General features: G+C 40.5%; 1 protein-coding gene across 2 annotated transcripts in view; it reads left to right on the top strand.

Moving 5' to 3' along the window:
* The window catches only part of deptor (DEP domain containing MTOR-interacting protein), a 32,615-nt gene that overhangs the window by 6,725 nt on the left and 10,886 nt on the right, over positions 1-15,004 (top strand). For both annotated transcript variants that reach the window (XM_035162490.2, XM_035162489.2), the window contains exons 5-7: positions 7,825-8,003; positions 12,679-12,861; positions 13,841-13,978. In XM_035162490.2, coding sequence (XP_035018381.1) covers positions 7,825-8,003; positions 12,679-12,861; positions 13,841-13,978 — 500 coding nt within the window. The remainder of the gene's footprint in view (positions 1-7,824; positions 8,004-12,678; positions 12,862-13,840; positions 13,979-15,004) is intronic.

Genomic DNA, 15,004 nt, shown 5'->3' with positions numbered 1-15,004 from the left:
TCAATGAAGTCATGATGCAGGTTTTCAGACACATCAGCTGATTTAACAATTTAGCAAATATTTTCAGCTTCTCGTGTCCTGAAACATCTCGTGCGAATGCCTGAGGAGTTTTGCAGAAACTCCGCAGCATATTCAAATGTCACAGCAGGCGTTTGTTCTCGCAGAGTGAGAAAATGCAGTGTTTGCACACAATGCACACTTTAACTTTGTCTGGTTGTAGAAGCTCCGCAGCAGCAGCAGCAGCAACAAGGGGCTCCTTAACAAGTTCTCCTTCTCGATGGACCCTCGCTGGGAACCCAAACGTTACTTTATCTAAGAGCATTTGTCGTCGCAGTTCATCCAGTTTACCTGCATGTTTCCAGCTGTTAAGAGTTTTGACTGTGAGCATGTCCCTCTAAACTGGCTTTTACCTTCACAATAATTTGTCCATTTCTTTTGGAAAGTGCGATATCCAGCATCTAGTTTTCTTTTCTAGACAGTCACCTTGATGCTTGTCGACATGTGTGTTTGTTGTTCACCGTGACCTGACACACACACAGCCAGCAGAAACCACCTTGAAGGCCACATTGGTCCACTATCTTATGTTATTTCAGCACAAACAGCAAATGGCAAACAAGTATTTTAACAATGAAAATAATGGCTCATATGAGATTTTATTGGCATTTCTGACTAGTTTTTTTTGTGTTTATGAATCGTCACACAATTAGCAGCCTTTAGGTTCCCCACCCAAGTTGTTCTCTGGGACATTCTGGTAGAGTACGTCCAAAATGCAGTGATCATGCATTTTTGGAAAAAAAAATTGCTGATGCGCTAGTGCATCATATTGGACATAAATATTTGTTGAAATATGATAAAAGGCTGCAGGGATGTGAAACATCAGGTTGGTGGAGTCATTTTGAGAAGAGATGACACATAGTGTTTTTATTCAGAGACGGGCTGGATTAACAGGAGAGCAGAGGACATCGCTAATGGGAATGTTTTTGTTTGTCATCACCTTTCTACCAATTATACTGTTTTTTTTCCAATAGCGATGAGACTAACTGTTACTATAGAAACGCCAAAGTCTTCCTCTGTGTGTCTCATCTCTCCCAGCTGGTGCTATATTAGTGGTATATACGGTTTTTAACACACACACACACACACACACACACACACACACACACACACACACACACACACACACACACACACACACACACACACACACACACACACACACACACACACACACTACTTCTAAACAACTTAACATCCCTTCCCTTTCACATACCCTGCTGCCTCTGTCATATGAGCATTTCTCTCAGTGGGGTCCACAAGTGTGAGACACAGACTTTTGGACCCCATTGTTCATGGTGACACACTCTTATGAACAAAGATCTATTTTTCATGTATTTTTCTATGACAACACGCACGCACGCACGCACGCACGCACGCACGCACGCACGCAGCAGTTGCATAAGAGGAAGAAATAGTCCAAGGGGAGACATCTGTCGTCTCAGCTCTCAAAGCTATGTGTTTATGTAATCGCCATGGTGCAGCCCAGGACACACACACACACACACACACACACACACACACACACACACACACACACACACACACACACACATCCCTCAAGCGTGCTCTGGTGATTGCTTGCTTGTGAATAGAGTTGCTTGGCGATTACAACTATGGCCCAAGAAATATGAAAAACAACCATCTCAATATCTCTTGTGCCTGAATGCATCAAGGATAAGTGAAAACTCTCTAGAATGAATGATCTTGGTTTCATAGATGCACATCAATGTATGATGTGGTTCTTTGGTGAGAGGTTTGCAAAGATTTAATTAAATTTCAGCTCTTCTAAAATGAAGGAAATTGAGCAGAGTCTTAGGAGTCTGGAGGTTTTTTTGTATTGGATAAATACGGGTGGTACCTTTCTTCATCCAGACATTCCTGGTTACCAGAGGATAAATTCATAAACTTCATGGGGCCCCAATCTGATGCCACCATGAGGTTCAAATTTTCAACATTACAGCTAGTTTAGTCAGCGTGATCTAGATATTGTAACACCACAACTTTTTTGGATCTATTTTTTATCCTTCATTCTTTTTTTCTGCCATAAATTCTTTGCTTGTTGACAGAAGTAAATGTGAAAGTTTGAGGTTTAGATACTTTTTGACATGTAAAATCTAAACTGGGATGGGAAGGAGCTGTGGTGGTTTCACTCAAAGCACAAACATGCCCTGCAGTAGCTGGTGACGCAGGACAACACCAGCATGGTCAGGTTGTTTTGAGGATTCTGGTTTGGCTCTAGTAACTTTGTGCACAAATGCAATAACATGTTATCATACACACAGATCTACAGACTTGTTAAAATAAACTACATACTGCACACACTCTGATCATTTACCCTACAGCCACTTCCACATGTGGTTTTTCCATTGGAAAAAGAAACGGCCTCACACATTGATCAGTGATGCTGCTGATTATCAACATACACGATATCCAGTAAACAAACCAGAGGAAGACAGTTGTTGTTTTGACTGCAGTTTCCAGGCAACGGGGAAGGACAATGTTTCACAGGCCTTTAAAAGCATTGTTCACCGTGTGTCTGTGTGTGTGTGTGCTCTTGTACAGCTATCTTTGTGAGGACCAGATTGAGCCTACCTCCTACGGAATGAGGACATTTTGGGAAAGTGAGGACATTTTGGGAAAGTGAGGACCTTTTGGCCGGTCCTCACTTTGTGACCCCGCTTTAATGGACTGTTTGGGGGTAAAGATTTGGTTTTAGGGTTAGAATTAGTTTAGGTTAAGGGTTAGGGTTAGGCATTTAGTTTGGAGGGTTAGGATTAGGGTAAGGGGCTTGAGAATGCATTATGCCAATGAGTGTCCTCACTAAGATAGCTGTACAAGTGTGTGTGTGTGTGTGTGTGTGTGTGTGTGTGTGTGTGTGTGTGTGTGTGTGTGTGTGTGTGTGTGTGTGTGTGTGTGTGTGTGTGTGTGTGTGTGTGTGTGTGTGTGTGTGTGTGTGTGTGTGTGTGGCATATACATAATGCATGATGCTCATATTGAATTATCAAATGAAAAATGACCTTTTTAATATAGTAGTCTATAGAATCTAATCACTTTATCTTTATTCATATGGTGTGGATTCACTGAGCACATTCACAACTACAGTGTGTTCAGTTTTTTGTTCAGCTGTGACATTACTGAAAGGCACCTCAACCCTAGCAATTACTTTTTGTCCTCTTCTTTTTCCAAGGTGAAATTTAATATGATTTGAAATAAAAAAATGTTCCAAGTCCTTCTAAAGTTTCTTTAGGCACAGACAACGTACACCACCATCTTCCTCCAGCCTGTATTATAATACGTTTTATTTACACTACTCGCTGAACGACTTCACAAGTTCAAGAACAAGCTCTGCAGGTGCTCCTCTCCTGTCACTTGCGAATGCCTTTTATTGTTTGTGCAACCGCATTTGCTGCATCATTGTGTACTTCAGAGTGTGTGACAGAGACAGACAATGCTGCTTATGGATCACATGGGTCTTTTCAATGCTTTGTTTACAACAACAAAGAATCTGTCTGTCACCAGCACATTTGAAAGGACAATACTGGTGTTTTTGCTTGTTGAATTATATTCTTTACATTTCAGGTGTCCAAGTTTCTTCTCTCCAGACATTCATCATGCTTTTGTACCAAAATGATACATTATTCTGCTAAATCAAGACAGAGCAACACAATCTTTCATTTCTAAACACAACATTCGTTCATCTTGTGTCTCAGAGCAAACGGGTAAAAGAAGATTCTGCGTCTGTGTCACTGCACATTTACATGAACTTGCAACAGATAATCACTGGCTTATCACAACAGCTGATCTCTGTGCTCCAGAGTAGATCCTCACGTTTCCACATGAGTTACTGATTAGACCACGACCGAGCGGTGGGTCGATAAAAATGGTCGATACAAGCTTTTCCCATATATACCAGCGTTTGTTTGCCAATGTAATCTGATGTGAACATTTTTATTTTACAGTTTATACAATGCAGAATAGATTTGTATTTCTCTTTGCATTTTATGTAAAAAAAAAAAAAATTATTGCTGTATTAGCTAAAAGTGTAAAATCTCAATCCCCAATGAAATTTCTTTTTTGGAATATAACTATCGACATTAGATATGTTTTACTCCCTGAAAAATTAATTTAATTCAGGGCTCGAGTTATTATGTGTAACTATACTTTTGTATGAAGACCAGGATACAGGGTATTTACAAAAGGAAGCTTTACAATAAAGGCGTTTGAACATTAAATATTTTCAGTATAGCTTAAAATACAATCTGTGCAGTGTTAAGTACAGTAATGTTAACATTTATTTGTTGTTTGATTATCTTGCTGATCTCAGTCTTTGGAGACTGTAATTGAGATTAATACAAGAGTTAAACATGATATGAGAAAGTTACGTCAATAAAGGCTCAAGAACTTCTACCGTACATGAAGCCGGGTACTTAATCTAACAGAAATCCACACAGTGGGAATCATTTAGCTGTGAAGTTTCCTCAGAGCAGCTGAAAAGTGCTGGTGAAGTGGGAACATGTTTTTGCATATACAAACATCCAGTTTTGTTTGTCCTCACATTTTTAACATTTTCCCTCAAAACATCAACCAACACTGAGGCCAGATCCGCAGGAAAATCCCCATTAACATCAAATGCAGGGAACAGTAGACCCACACTGTGCCTCAGTAAACGTTACAACCGTGGTTAATACTCAAAAGCTGTAAGCAAATTAACATTTATTTTGCATTGGGGACATTTTAGTTTTGACTTTTAATGTGTTGTTTATTCACTCTTTGAAATGAATGAGAGAAAAGAGGGTTGTTTGTAACTGGATTTCTTGTTTCTCTTCAGCTACACTCAGAAATCACTTAGGTTCTGTGTTAAATAATTAAAAAGTGAAACCTAAGAAAAAATGTACTTTCATCTTCCTCCATTTAAACCTCTATATCAGGTCGGATGTCTCTATAAACATATATTTTTTAAAGCTTCTAACAAATGCGTCTTCTGACTGAATATTCACTCTAACAGTCAACTAATACTTTGACTTGCTCACGGCGCTGGACGCCCCCTTAAATAAGCATTGAAATCAGAATTTTAAAAAGGGCACGTGGCTGTAAAAGGGTCGTCAGGGTCCCACCTTTATGTGAGTGCAGGGAAAAGCCTGGTTTTCCCACAACCATGTTTCAGCGGACACCACTCTGGCTGAGTTACGTATGCTGACTGAACAACTACGTTAAATCCAGGTCATGGCAGCTCCCCTCATCCCATTTGAAACTATCATGAGCCGTGTACATTGTGTATATACAGTCTGACATCATGCACAACCTACTGTTTTACCATGTGTAAAATTCAAGGTGCCGCTCTGGATACAGTACAGTCAATCCCTTTGAGCTAACATAACATGATCCTCTTAAATCACATGTTTAACTGGATTAAATGGCATTATGTACGCAGGCAGGTCCTATGGAACATTATTATCCTTCAACGTTTGTATTATGATGTTTGCTGCCAATGTGGGTCATCGCACTTGTCCCACTAAACTTAATGATCTATCAAGATAGGAAATCTGAACAAGGCTTGTGTTCTGGGGTGTGTGGACTTGAGGGGCTTAAGCAGACCTGCGTGTTGAGCTCAGATCATTTATCTTAAATACTGTGTGGTCTAATCTCGTGGCCTCAACTCGGAGCTGAAATTTGAAGAATACGTTGTCACATCGGGATCAAGTTTAATGAGGGTATAATTCTTCTCCTGACATGTGGGCCTACTGCTTTCTCTGGATCATCAGTCACAGTTTAATGGACCACACTGAGACCGGCTAAAAGAAATCATAGGCTTTTTAGCAGAGAAGAGGCTTTTTACAGGCTGCTCGTGATTTAGATTTTATCACGGAAGCAGAAGCTGTTCTCCAGGGGCCCTAATGGTTTTGCGGTTATTCGACAAGATGTTGAATGTTCTCCCCAGAGCTGTATAAACAATGGACAAACTCATGGCTGCATACACAGCCTTTAAGTCAGTAAATACTACACATAGTGTGGATTAGCTATATGCACACATGCTAGTTATATTATTTCCAGATTTTAGATGCAACTGCAGAAAACAATGATGACTAATGATTTGAAAACAAAAGAAAATATTCCTGTTTTTGACTTTTTCACTTTTTATCCTACATCACTGACTTTGTCTTATATGCTCACAATCTACATCTTCACAATCTTATATTTTCCATTTGAATAAAAAGTCTTAAAATTATAATTTTATTTATATTTCTAGAAGATATTTTTGCTTTGCTATAAAACGGTGGCAGGAAAACTTAAAATATATATATTTTTCATTTACATAAGTTATGTGCCTGAATATTTTTGTGTCTGAAGTGACTTTAGGATCTTACTGTTTCACATTTTGGCTGGTAAGCAGCTTTTGTTACTTGTAGAACAGGTTAGCTGCCTTCTCAGTTAACTCTCAGCAAGAACGTGGACACATTTCCCAATACTATATATTGGTACGTCATCATGTCACCTCTTCACTGGAGAGTCATATTTACCTGTTGATGTGGGAGGAATGTTCATCAGAACAAGGTTTTAAAGATGATGTGTTCTCTGACAGACAGAGAGCACATGTTGTTCTGGCCTAATGAGGCTGGTGGTTGTAAAAGTTTCGCAGCCAGGAGCCTCAAGCCCTATATGATGTGTCTGTTGGTTCCAAATGTTCTAAAAGTTTAATGTCCTCATCTGCCACTTTTACGTTTTACATCCTTCCGAGTCAGACAATGTTCCGAGCTGTGCCACAAATTTCCAAACTGCTCTTACATCTATAATTAAGTCGGCTGCGTCTCTGTTACACTGTTGGGTGTGTCGATTTGATCATTTAGTGAATGATTTATAGCCTCTTAAACAGAGTGTGGGAACATAATTTGTGCCGAGAAATGGTACATTTCAATGCCAGCACGTTTCGACATACCTCTGAAAACGTTTTGTTCCTTGTGAGCACTGCAGGGCTCTTTCTGTTAAGTTCAGGTGACAGTGTGTGTTTTAAACATAGTCAGCAATTTTGTTCTGTTCATGTGTGTACTTGCCTGTTGATATAGACCATTCAGAATTACACACATGCGAAACTGTATTCACTCACATCCACAGAGTCAAACGTCCATTGATTGCCAGTGAAGCAGATCTAGACGATTTCTCTTGATGTGATTACCTTGTCATCATGCTAGTCTGATCTGCAGCTTCGGTGCATTCTTTTCTCGGAATAACATCAATTTAGTTTTAAGATTAACTCTGTGACTCTGCTTATACAGTATGTGGTTTAAGTGCTAATCCAGACTGTGTTACAGTGCAGCGTTTGTGCATTTTGACTGTGCAGATTACATAGTGGAGAAATGGGCAGAGCTGCTCTTTTGGAAAAGTTTCCCTTTTGGAAATTCCCTCTAAAGAAAGTTGAATCTTAAAAATAACCGTTTTACGATATGCATAAAAGAATATTGGATAATTAAACAGTAATATAGGGTTTTATGTTACTCTACGGCTTTAAGTTTTAAATGTCGCAGCATTTCTGTGAGCTCACATTTTTCCGACAGGAGGGTATGTACTCTATATAACTCTGCTAAAGTACATTAGCCACATCTGTCATTAAAATGGAGGCTTTAGCCAGAGCTGCAAAACCAGTTCTGTCGGCTAAATTTACTTCCTATGAATTGCAATCTCCAACTAACTATGTTTGGATTACTTTTCAATGCAATGTTGTGAAGTTATATTTAATCAAAGTAATAAAAGTTTGCATTCTTCTCTCCACAGGCTGATGAACACAGAGAACACCCTCTTGCAGACGAGAGAGGAGGAGGGCGGGGGGTTCGAGCGGACGCTGGTGGCCTCCGAGTTCATTGATTGGCTGCTGCAGGAGGGCGAGATGGCAACCAGGGAGGAGGCGGAGAGGCTCGGACGGAGGCTTCTTGAACATGGCATCATTCAGCACGGTGAGGAAGACAGGCCGGCTGTTCATACTGTCTGCAGCCTGCCCACTGAAAACTTTCAATGATGTGTATTTAAAGGACAAGTATGCTTTTTCTGGTTTTCTTTCTTCTATTGTGTTACAAAGTTTCCTTCTGTATGTGAAAGTTCTGCAAAGTTGAAAAGCCCATAGTCAGGGGTAAAGGGAGCTTGTCTCCCCTGCAGAAAATACTGCTCCTCAAACACCTCGTCCGACATTTCCTATACACGCTTGTAGCGGTTGACCAATCACAACAAAGTGGGCTAGCTGGCCAATCAGAGTAGAGTGGGCTTTATCAGAAGGGGGGCCTTAAAGAGGCCTTAAAGAAACAGAGGCTGAAAACAGGAGCTGCAGCAAAGGACAGTATGAGGGAAGTGATGTGTTTTCTGGACATTATATCCTGTAAACCTTTTCAAGTAATAACTCGCATCATAATTATAGAACTGAATATGAGAATAATATGTCTCCTTTAAAGGTTCAGTGTGTAGAATTTATTGACATCTAGTGGTGAAGTTGCATGTTGCAGCTGAACACCCCTCACCTCACCCTCCAAGCATGAAGGAGAACCTGTGGTAGCCTTCAGTTGTCATAAAAACTCAAAAGGGGTTTAGTTTGTCCAGTCTGGGCTACTGTAAAAAACATAGCGGCCTCTGTCGTGATGACCCGCTCCTGATGTAAATGTTTTATAATTTATAAAATATTTACATCGGGAGCGGGTCATTATATATTATATAATATAAAGTATTTAAATATAAAGGGCCCATTCTAGTGTAAAGAAAACAACAATTAGTTGAATTTAGATGATCACACACTAGTGAAAACATCACTAGGATAATTTTATATTCAATTTCTGCCAGTAGATCTCTTTCACCTAAATCTTACACACTGACCTTTAACATAACAACTGCACACAGTATCAGGAGCCACCAGGTCAAGTATTTAAAAAATGTAATACCTTTTTGCTGTGTCTGCTTAAATGTGCTTAAGGGGCCATACAATCTCAGTGGAGGTGAAAATGAAAGTTTGATGATCTGTGACCCTCAGTGGGAGTCAAGCTAGCAGCGCCTGTACGTATCCCTATCTCACCTCGACATGATGCTGTCGCAGAGCCCTACTCTGCAGTGTGGCGACTGCTTCTGATACAGCTCCTCGGGACTTTGCCATTTATAGCGCTGCGTTGCATTTGCTTTGCTCTTTTTGGGTCATGTTATCCAATAACTGCTGTAGACTTATAATATGATTGCAGCCCTATCTGCACAATGAAATAACTCATTTAACACAGTCTGTCAAAATCATGTAGGGCTCAGTCCGATCAGTGCTGCAACCGTTTCCAGCTGTAGTGTCATAAATATGTGTCGATGGATCTAACTTGAACAACCTCAAACCTAAAAGTCCCAAACTGGGTTAACATAGCCCAGGGAAACTGGAAACTTTAAAAATGGAAACTTTTAAAGGACAGCGCCCATTCTCGTCCTCATTAGAGCTCAGTTTGGCCCCCAGCCAACCTGAACTGACCCACATTATATCTCACTCTGCCTCCGATTGGGGTTTACCAACACTCTAGATTCTCTCTTTAAGTCTCCTGTCCCTGACCTGAGTTGGCTCAGGGATATGAGTTATAGAATTTCACTGAGTAATACACATGAGGAGAGTGTGACCTTAAAGTCACAGGGTCCTTGGAGTTCAACAGGAACCAGGGCTATCATGTTATCTGTGACCATATGACAGGATTGTTTGAGCTCTGAAGCCATTTGTTTCAGATTGTTTTTAAAGCTTTTTAAAAAAACATCCTTAGGTCAAATGTGTCATGTACCGTGTTCATGACACTTCTCATGTTTGACATTTTGTTTAACGCTTGGCCTGAGTCCTGAATGAGTTTCTGTTGTGTCACCACATGACATGGAATTGGATTATATGTTGCTGTCTGTGGTTCACACCCATGTATGATTCAATTAGATTGTTTATTACTTATGACTTTAGTCACATGTCCGTTTTTTTCTCTCTCATTCAAACACATATGAGCACAGTACATAATACACATACTCATTAAAATAGATACACCAAATTGTGCACACTTATAGATATCAGTCCCCTAAATATATTGCTTTTTTAAAATCAAGATCCATAAATTATTCCCTGAGAAATTTGAGAAAATGTCAAAAAATACCCCATCTCACAATGTTTAGGAAAGTGATGAAATAAATTCCTGGATCTGCCCCTTTGTCCGGATCCACACCAAAATTCAATTAAATCCATGAGGGAGAGTCATTTCTACCCTCTCTCCCTCTTCTGCTCCTGCTTCACCTCCTCTCTTCGCCTGATCGCCCCTCGTCACACAGTGGGCCCATCTGCTCTCTCTCTCTCTCACTTCCTGTCTCAAGGGCTGTAATAGAGCTGAGCATCTCCAGGGTACTAGGAATGTAGTGTTCTTTAACACACACACACACAAACACACACACACTTCAGAGCTGTGTGTTGTCGCTTCACTTAGTTAATGTAATACAGAGCTTTATCTGCCTCCTGCTGGCCTTAGAGGCTTCATGGTGTCACCCTCCCAGTTGAAATAACCGCACAATGATATATGAGCTGGTCACTACACAGAATGCCACACATGCATTTGTTACAATAGGGAGGATAATTGAAAATAGTGTAGTTTGATACATATATTGTGTTTGCCCGTCCTCAGCTCCCTTGAGAAACGCATAAAAAAGAGACGAGAGAACGAGATGACGGACCAGTCTGAATTCCTGCTCCCTGCTCGGCTGTGGGCCGCGGCCACACATTCACACATGTGATGTATGGGGGGGCAGGTCTGGATGGATCCGCATTGTGTTAGGTTTGTGTGTTTTCTGTGGGACAGCATGGCAGTTGTTTTTCTGCATTGTCCAGCTGAATCCCACACAAAGACACAGACTGTACGTTGCGGATAATGCCCCACGGGCAAATCAAGAATATGAGGTGGTGAGAGGAGGGCTGCTGTGTCGCCGTGGCAAAGGCATCCGGCGAACAGCATGCTGGGTAAGGCTTCATAAATCTCAAACTGAGACTGCTGGTGTCAAAAGATCTTCCTAAGTCAGTTTAAACTGAACAAGAGATAAACCTTCTATAGCAGCTAAGTCAATCTATTACTGAGGAGAGGAGTATACAGTATGTTAAAGGTCTTTGTTGACAACAGCCTTGCATCCATAGGACATGTGACCTGACTGTGGCCAGTGTGTTTCTATGCAGATAAATTAAAATGGAGCTAAATGACCACACAGTAGAAGTAAATTACCATCATTACGTTTTGGCATAATGTGTTCTTGTAGTTTTGGATATTGTTGACCAGCCAAAGATTGATCACTGCTGTTAACCCTTGTGTCTCAAGTAGTAAAATATAGTTTATTTTTTAGTTTCTTGTGAGGTTAAAGGGAAAGTTTTGAATGAAATATTTACACATTTATCTCTTTTTAAAAATGGAAAGTCCTAAACTGTAAAACGCAGCATAGCTCAGTTCAATACACTATTTTTCTGACTTAATTACTATTCTCTACGAATACTACTGTTACATCATCTTTTAGTTTAAGCATTATTGGTTGAACAAAGGGTATGGTAAATGTAGTGGATAGAACAGGTCTGTTACTTAACATGAGTCAAATTAAATGAGAGCAAAAGTCTGCAAAGTTCAAAGCTCTTTGATGCTTTGATGTTTTGATGCTTTGATTAAATGTGGGGAGTATCTGAGATATTCAGGAGGATCACGAAGAAGCATCACATTCCTGTGTTTTTCAAGGCCAGCAACACACAAAGACAGAGACAAACATAAGGTGCTCTCCTTCAATGACAATAATGTGCTAATTTAAGATGGGTAGAGCACGTGGTTTAATTTCAGCAACCATATCCTCTTACACTTTGCTTCACGTGACTTCAAGATGGTTGTTTACACTTGGTCTCATGTGACTCCAATGACGTCAATGACTGTCGCTTCAAGCGCCAGGAGCACAAACACCCCCAGAGATTTAATACCTGGGACTTCCCACTGCTCACCTAAATGTCTACAAGTTCAACTGCCCTCGATCCAGCTCCTCTTGAATAACCGTGACCTGGATGACTGAGAGTCTTTACTGACACCGTTAACTGTAAATCTCAGCCTGTATCTTCGCACTTTACCGTCCAAAATCAAATCTTTTCTGTATTTTCCTGTCTCCGAATTCAGGTAATACATTTAAAATCTTAAAAACTAACAAAATAAGAGCATGGTGTGGAATTACGTTTTATTTTAGCAAGCTTATTGATTTTAGATAAATGTGTACTCTGGCAACTCTCTGGTTCCGCTGGTCTGATCTGTCCAGCTGAGATGACCCAGGTCAGTGCTCTCTGTGGTTAGTTTGTTTAACACAGGTGATCTCAGCTCAGTGGAAAGTTTGTTTAGTGCTGCTCACGTGGGCTCAGCCGACCTTTGGAAAATAAATCACATTGTCTCTTAGTTATTAAAATATGACTCACGCTATATAAAATACACCAGAGTAAGACTGTTCAAGTTTTATTGATGGAAATACCAATTCATTATCTCTCTATCTTTTGCATACTGTCTGAAAGAGGAGATTGCATTGTTCAGGAGGTTTCCCCGTCTTTATCAAAATGTATTTATTCTATCCATGTCCGTTCTTTTTTGTCACTAGTCACCAACAAGCATCACTTTGTCGATGGGCCCCTCCTCTACCAGTTTAGGATGAATTTCCGACGACGGCGGCGACTCATCGAGCTCCTTCACGAGCGCAGCCGCAGCATCCCAGAGAGCCACGACAGCCCCTTCTGTCTCCGCAAGCAGAACTCAGACGGAGGCAACACCAGCTTCCTCTCAGGTGAACACTGCACCACGCAGACATGGAGAGTAACTGTACAATCACTACACACAGGTTCAACACTGTATCGTAGTTTCTTTTACACCAAATGGTCCTAAGAGTCGGTATGAACTCTTTTATTTTGACTAGGAACCTGTCCTTAAATTTAAACCTGATCAACATCTTTAGATGGAACTTTTAACCTGCATCTATTTTGCTGATTAAGTTTTTCTAAGCAAATATTGTAAAAAAGAAAATAAAGTTAAACGATCTTTGTCTCCAGCTCCTCACGAGGGGATTTGCTGCTGTTCTTCATCCTATATATCGTTTTACTTTAAGGCTCTTGGTCGGACAGAACAAGAACAAAAATGTGACCCTTGGATTCCAGAATGCTTTGATGAATATTGTTTCACTGCTTTGTGAAATATCAAAGAGAACTTTCAATGAGGTGCTGTTGTTAGTCAGTTTTCTTTTCTTTGTTCACATTATGTAATCAAACGCTTCCCTCGGCTGGTTGCTACTTTTTCTTTATCACATGCTCATACACAGTCATGTTAACTGCTGTGCTTGGAGCCACGGTGAAAAGTTGCATGAAACAATAAGTAGTAAAGTCATGTCGTTTTCTAACTTCATTTCTATTTTGGTCGATTCCACTTCCACAACTAGAGAATCAAGTTTTTCACCTTCAGAAATCTGGGATGGTTCATTTTTAGAGCTTCATAACCAAGCAATGGTATTACCTGAATATACTGTTGGTAGAATATACTGCTACTGAAGACTTTTTTTTCTTTTCTTGAAAGAACTTGTAAACATCACTTATTTAAAAGTGGTTCCTACGAAAAATGGCTTAAAAGAATTGTTTATTCCAACCAAATGAGTTTATTCTACCTGGAAGGGTTATCCGACTTATCTATACACTGTTTTCCCCTCTAGTTCTTTCTCACTCTGCTGTTTATGCTCTAGTCCAACATCTCTCCCTCTCTGTCTCCTTCTGTCTCAGTGAGTCCCACTAAAGAGATAAAGGTGGTGGTCGGAGTCCGCCGGAGCAGCATGAGCAGCAGCTGTGGCAGCAGCGGTTATTACAGCAGCAGTCCTACGCTCAGCAGCAGTCCACCTGTCCTCTGCAACCCCAAGTCTGGTACGATGACATGCACACATACAGAGTCTAGTTTGAAGAGCATAGCAGTACATCTTCAGGTGCTATGCCTTATTTCATGTGTCGGTGACATTTTAGTAAATCGTCTTACGTTGAAGATTTTATCCACAACACCAGACTTTCAACAGCAGGGATGTTGCAACAGGTTAGGCAAAACAGGCAATTGCCTATGGCCCCAAGCGGAGATGGTCCTGAGTTAGTCCACAACAATGACAATTTTGTGATGATATATTCTATGATCGGCTCTGTACAGGAAACTGCAATGACTGAAACTCCCTAACTGGGCCCTGTGTCACGAACTTTCTCCTGAAAGCTTTGTTAATTTAGATGTTTGATTCAAAACAAGAATGTCTAAATGAGTGCACCGAGGATGATTACTTAAATGTTACCACTCTATACCATTATTTATAAATAGGCACTGTGCAGACTTTGATAGTAAAATATTTGTTTCAAGATTGGAATGATGTGGTTTGCTATCGTGTGTTCCTTGGGTTTGGTTTGATGTTGGAGCCCTCAGGTCCCCAAAGTCAGGGTTATAGCACAAATGACAAATCTCACCTCCTGCCATTCAGTCCATCACAAACTGTGACTTCACAACTTGTAAAAATAAATATTGATGTGAGTTTAGATGACTTCATGTTGACTACAGAGGAAGACAGACGTGTTGCACTTGGGAGGTGATAATCGTGAACTTAATCATTGGAGAAGTTCCGCTTTAACTAATGCATGGAGATCTGAATGAAGAAGTGACGCCTTTCTGTGGGTGTGTGTGTGTATATGTGTGTGTGTGTGTGTGTGTGTGTATATATGTGTGTGTTTGTGTGTATACTGTGAGAGGTTTCCTTTGCTGTGTCTAATCTGAGCAGAGTCTTTCACAGGAGTCTCTTTGTACCAGCGGAGCTTCCTCCACCAGCATGAGCACTCACACACACACACCATACACAATGAACAGGAAAAGGAAGGCACACTCTCTCGTGAACACACACACATGTGCACGCGTGCACACAG

The sequence above is a fragment of the Hippoglossus stenolepis genome, chromosome 8, assembly GCF_022539355.2.
Source record: "Hippoglossus stenolepis isolate QCI-W04-F060 chromosome 8, HSTE1.2, whole genome shotgun sequence".
NCBI classification, from domain to species: domain Eukaryota; kingdom Metazoa; phylum Chordata; class Actinopteri; order Pleuronectiformes; family Pleuronectidae; genus Hippoglossus; species Hippoglossus stenolepis.
The sequence above is the reverse complement of the archived record's forward strand: the minus strand, read 5'-3'. Positions and strand labels throughout refer to the sequence as shown.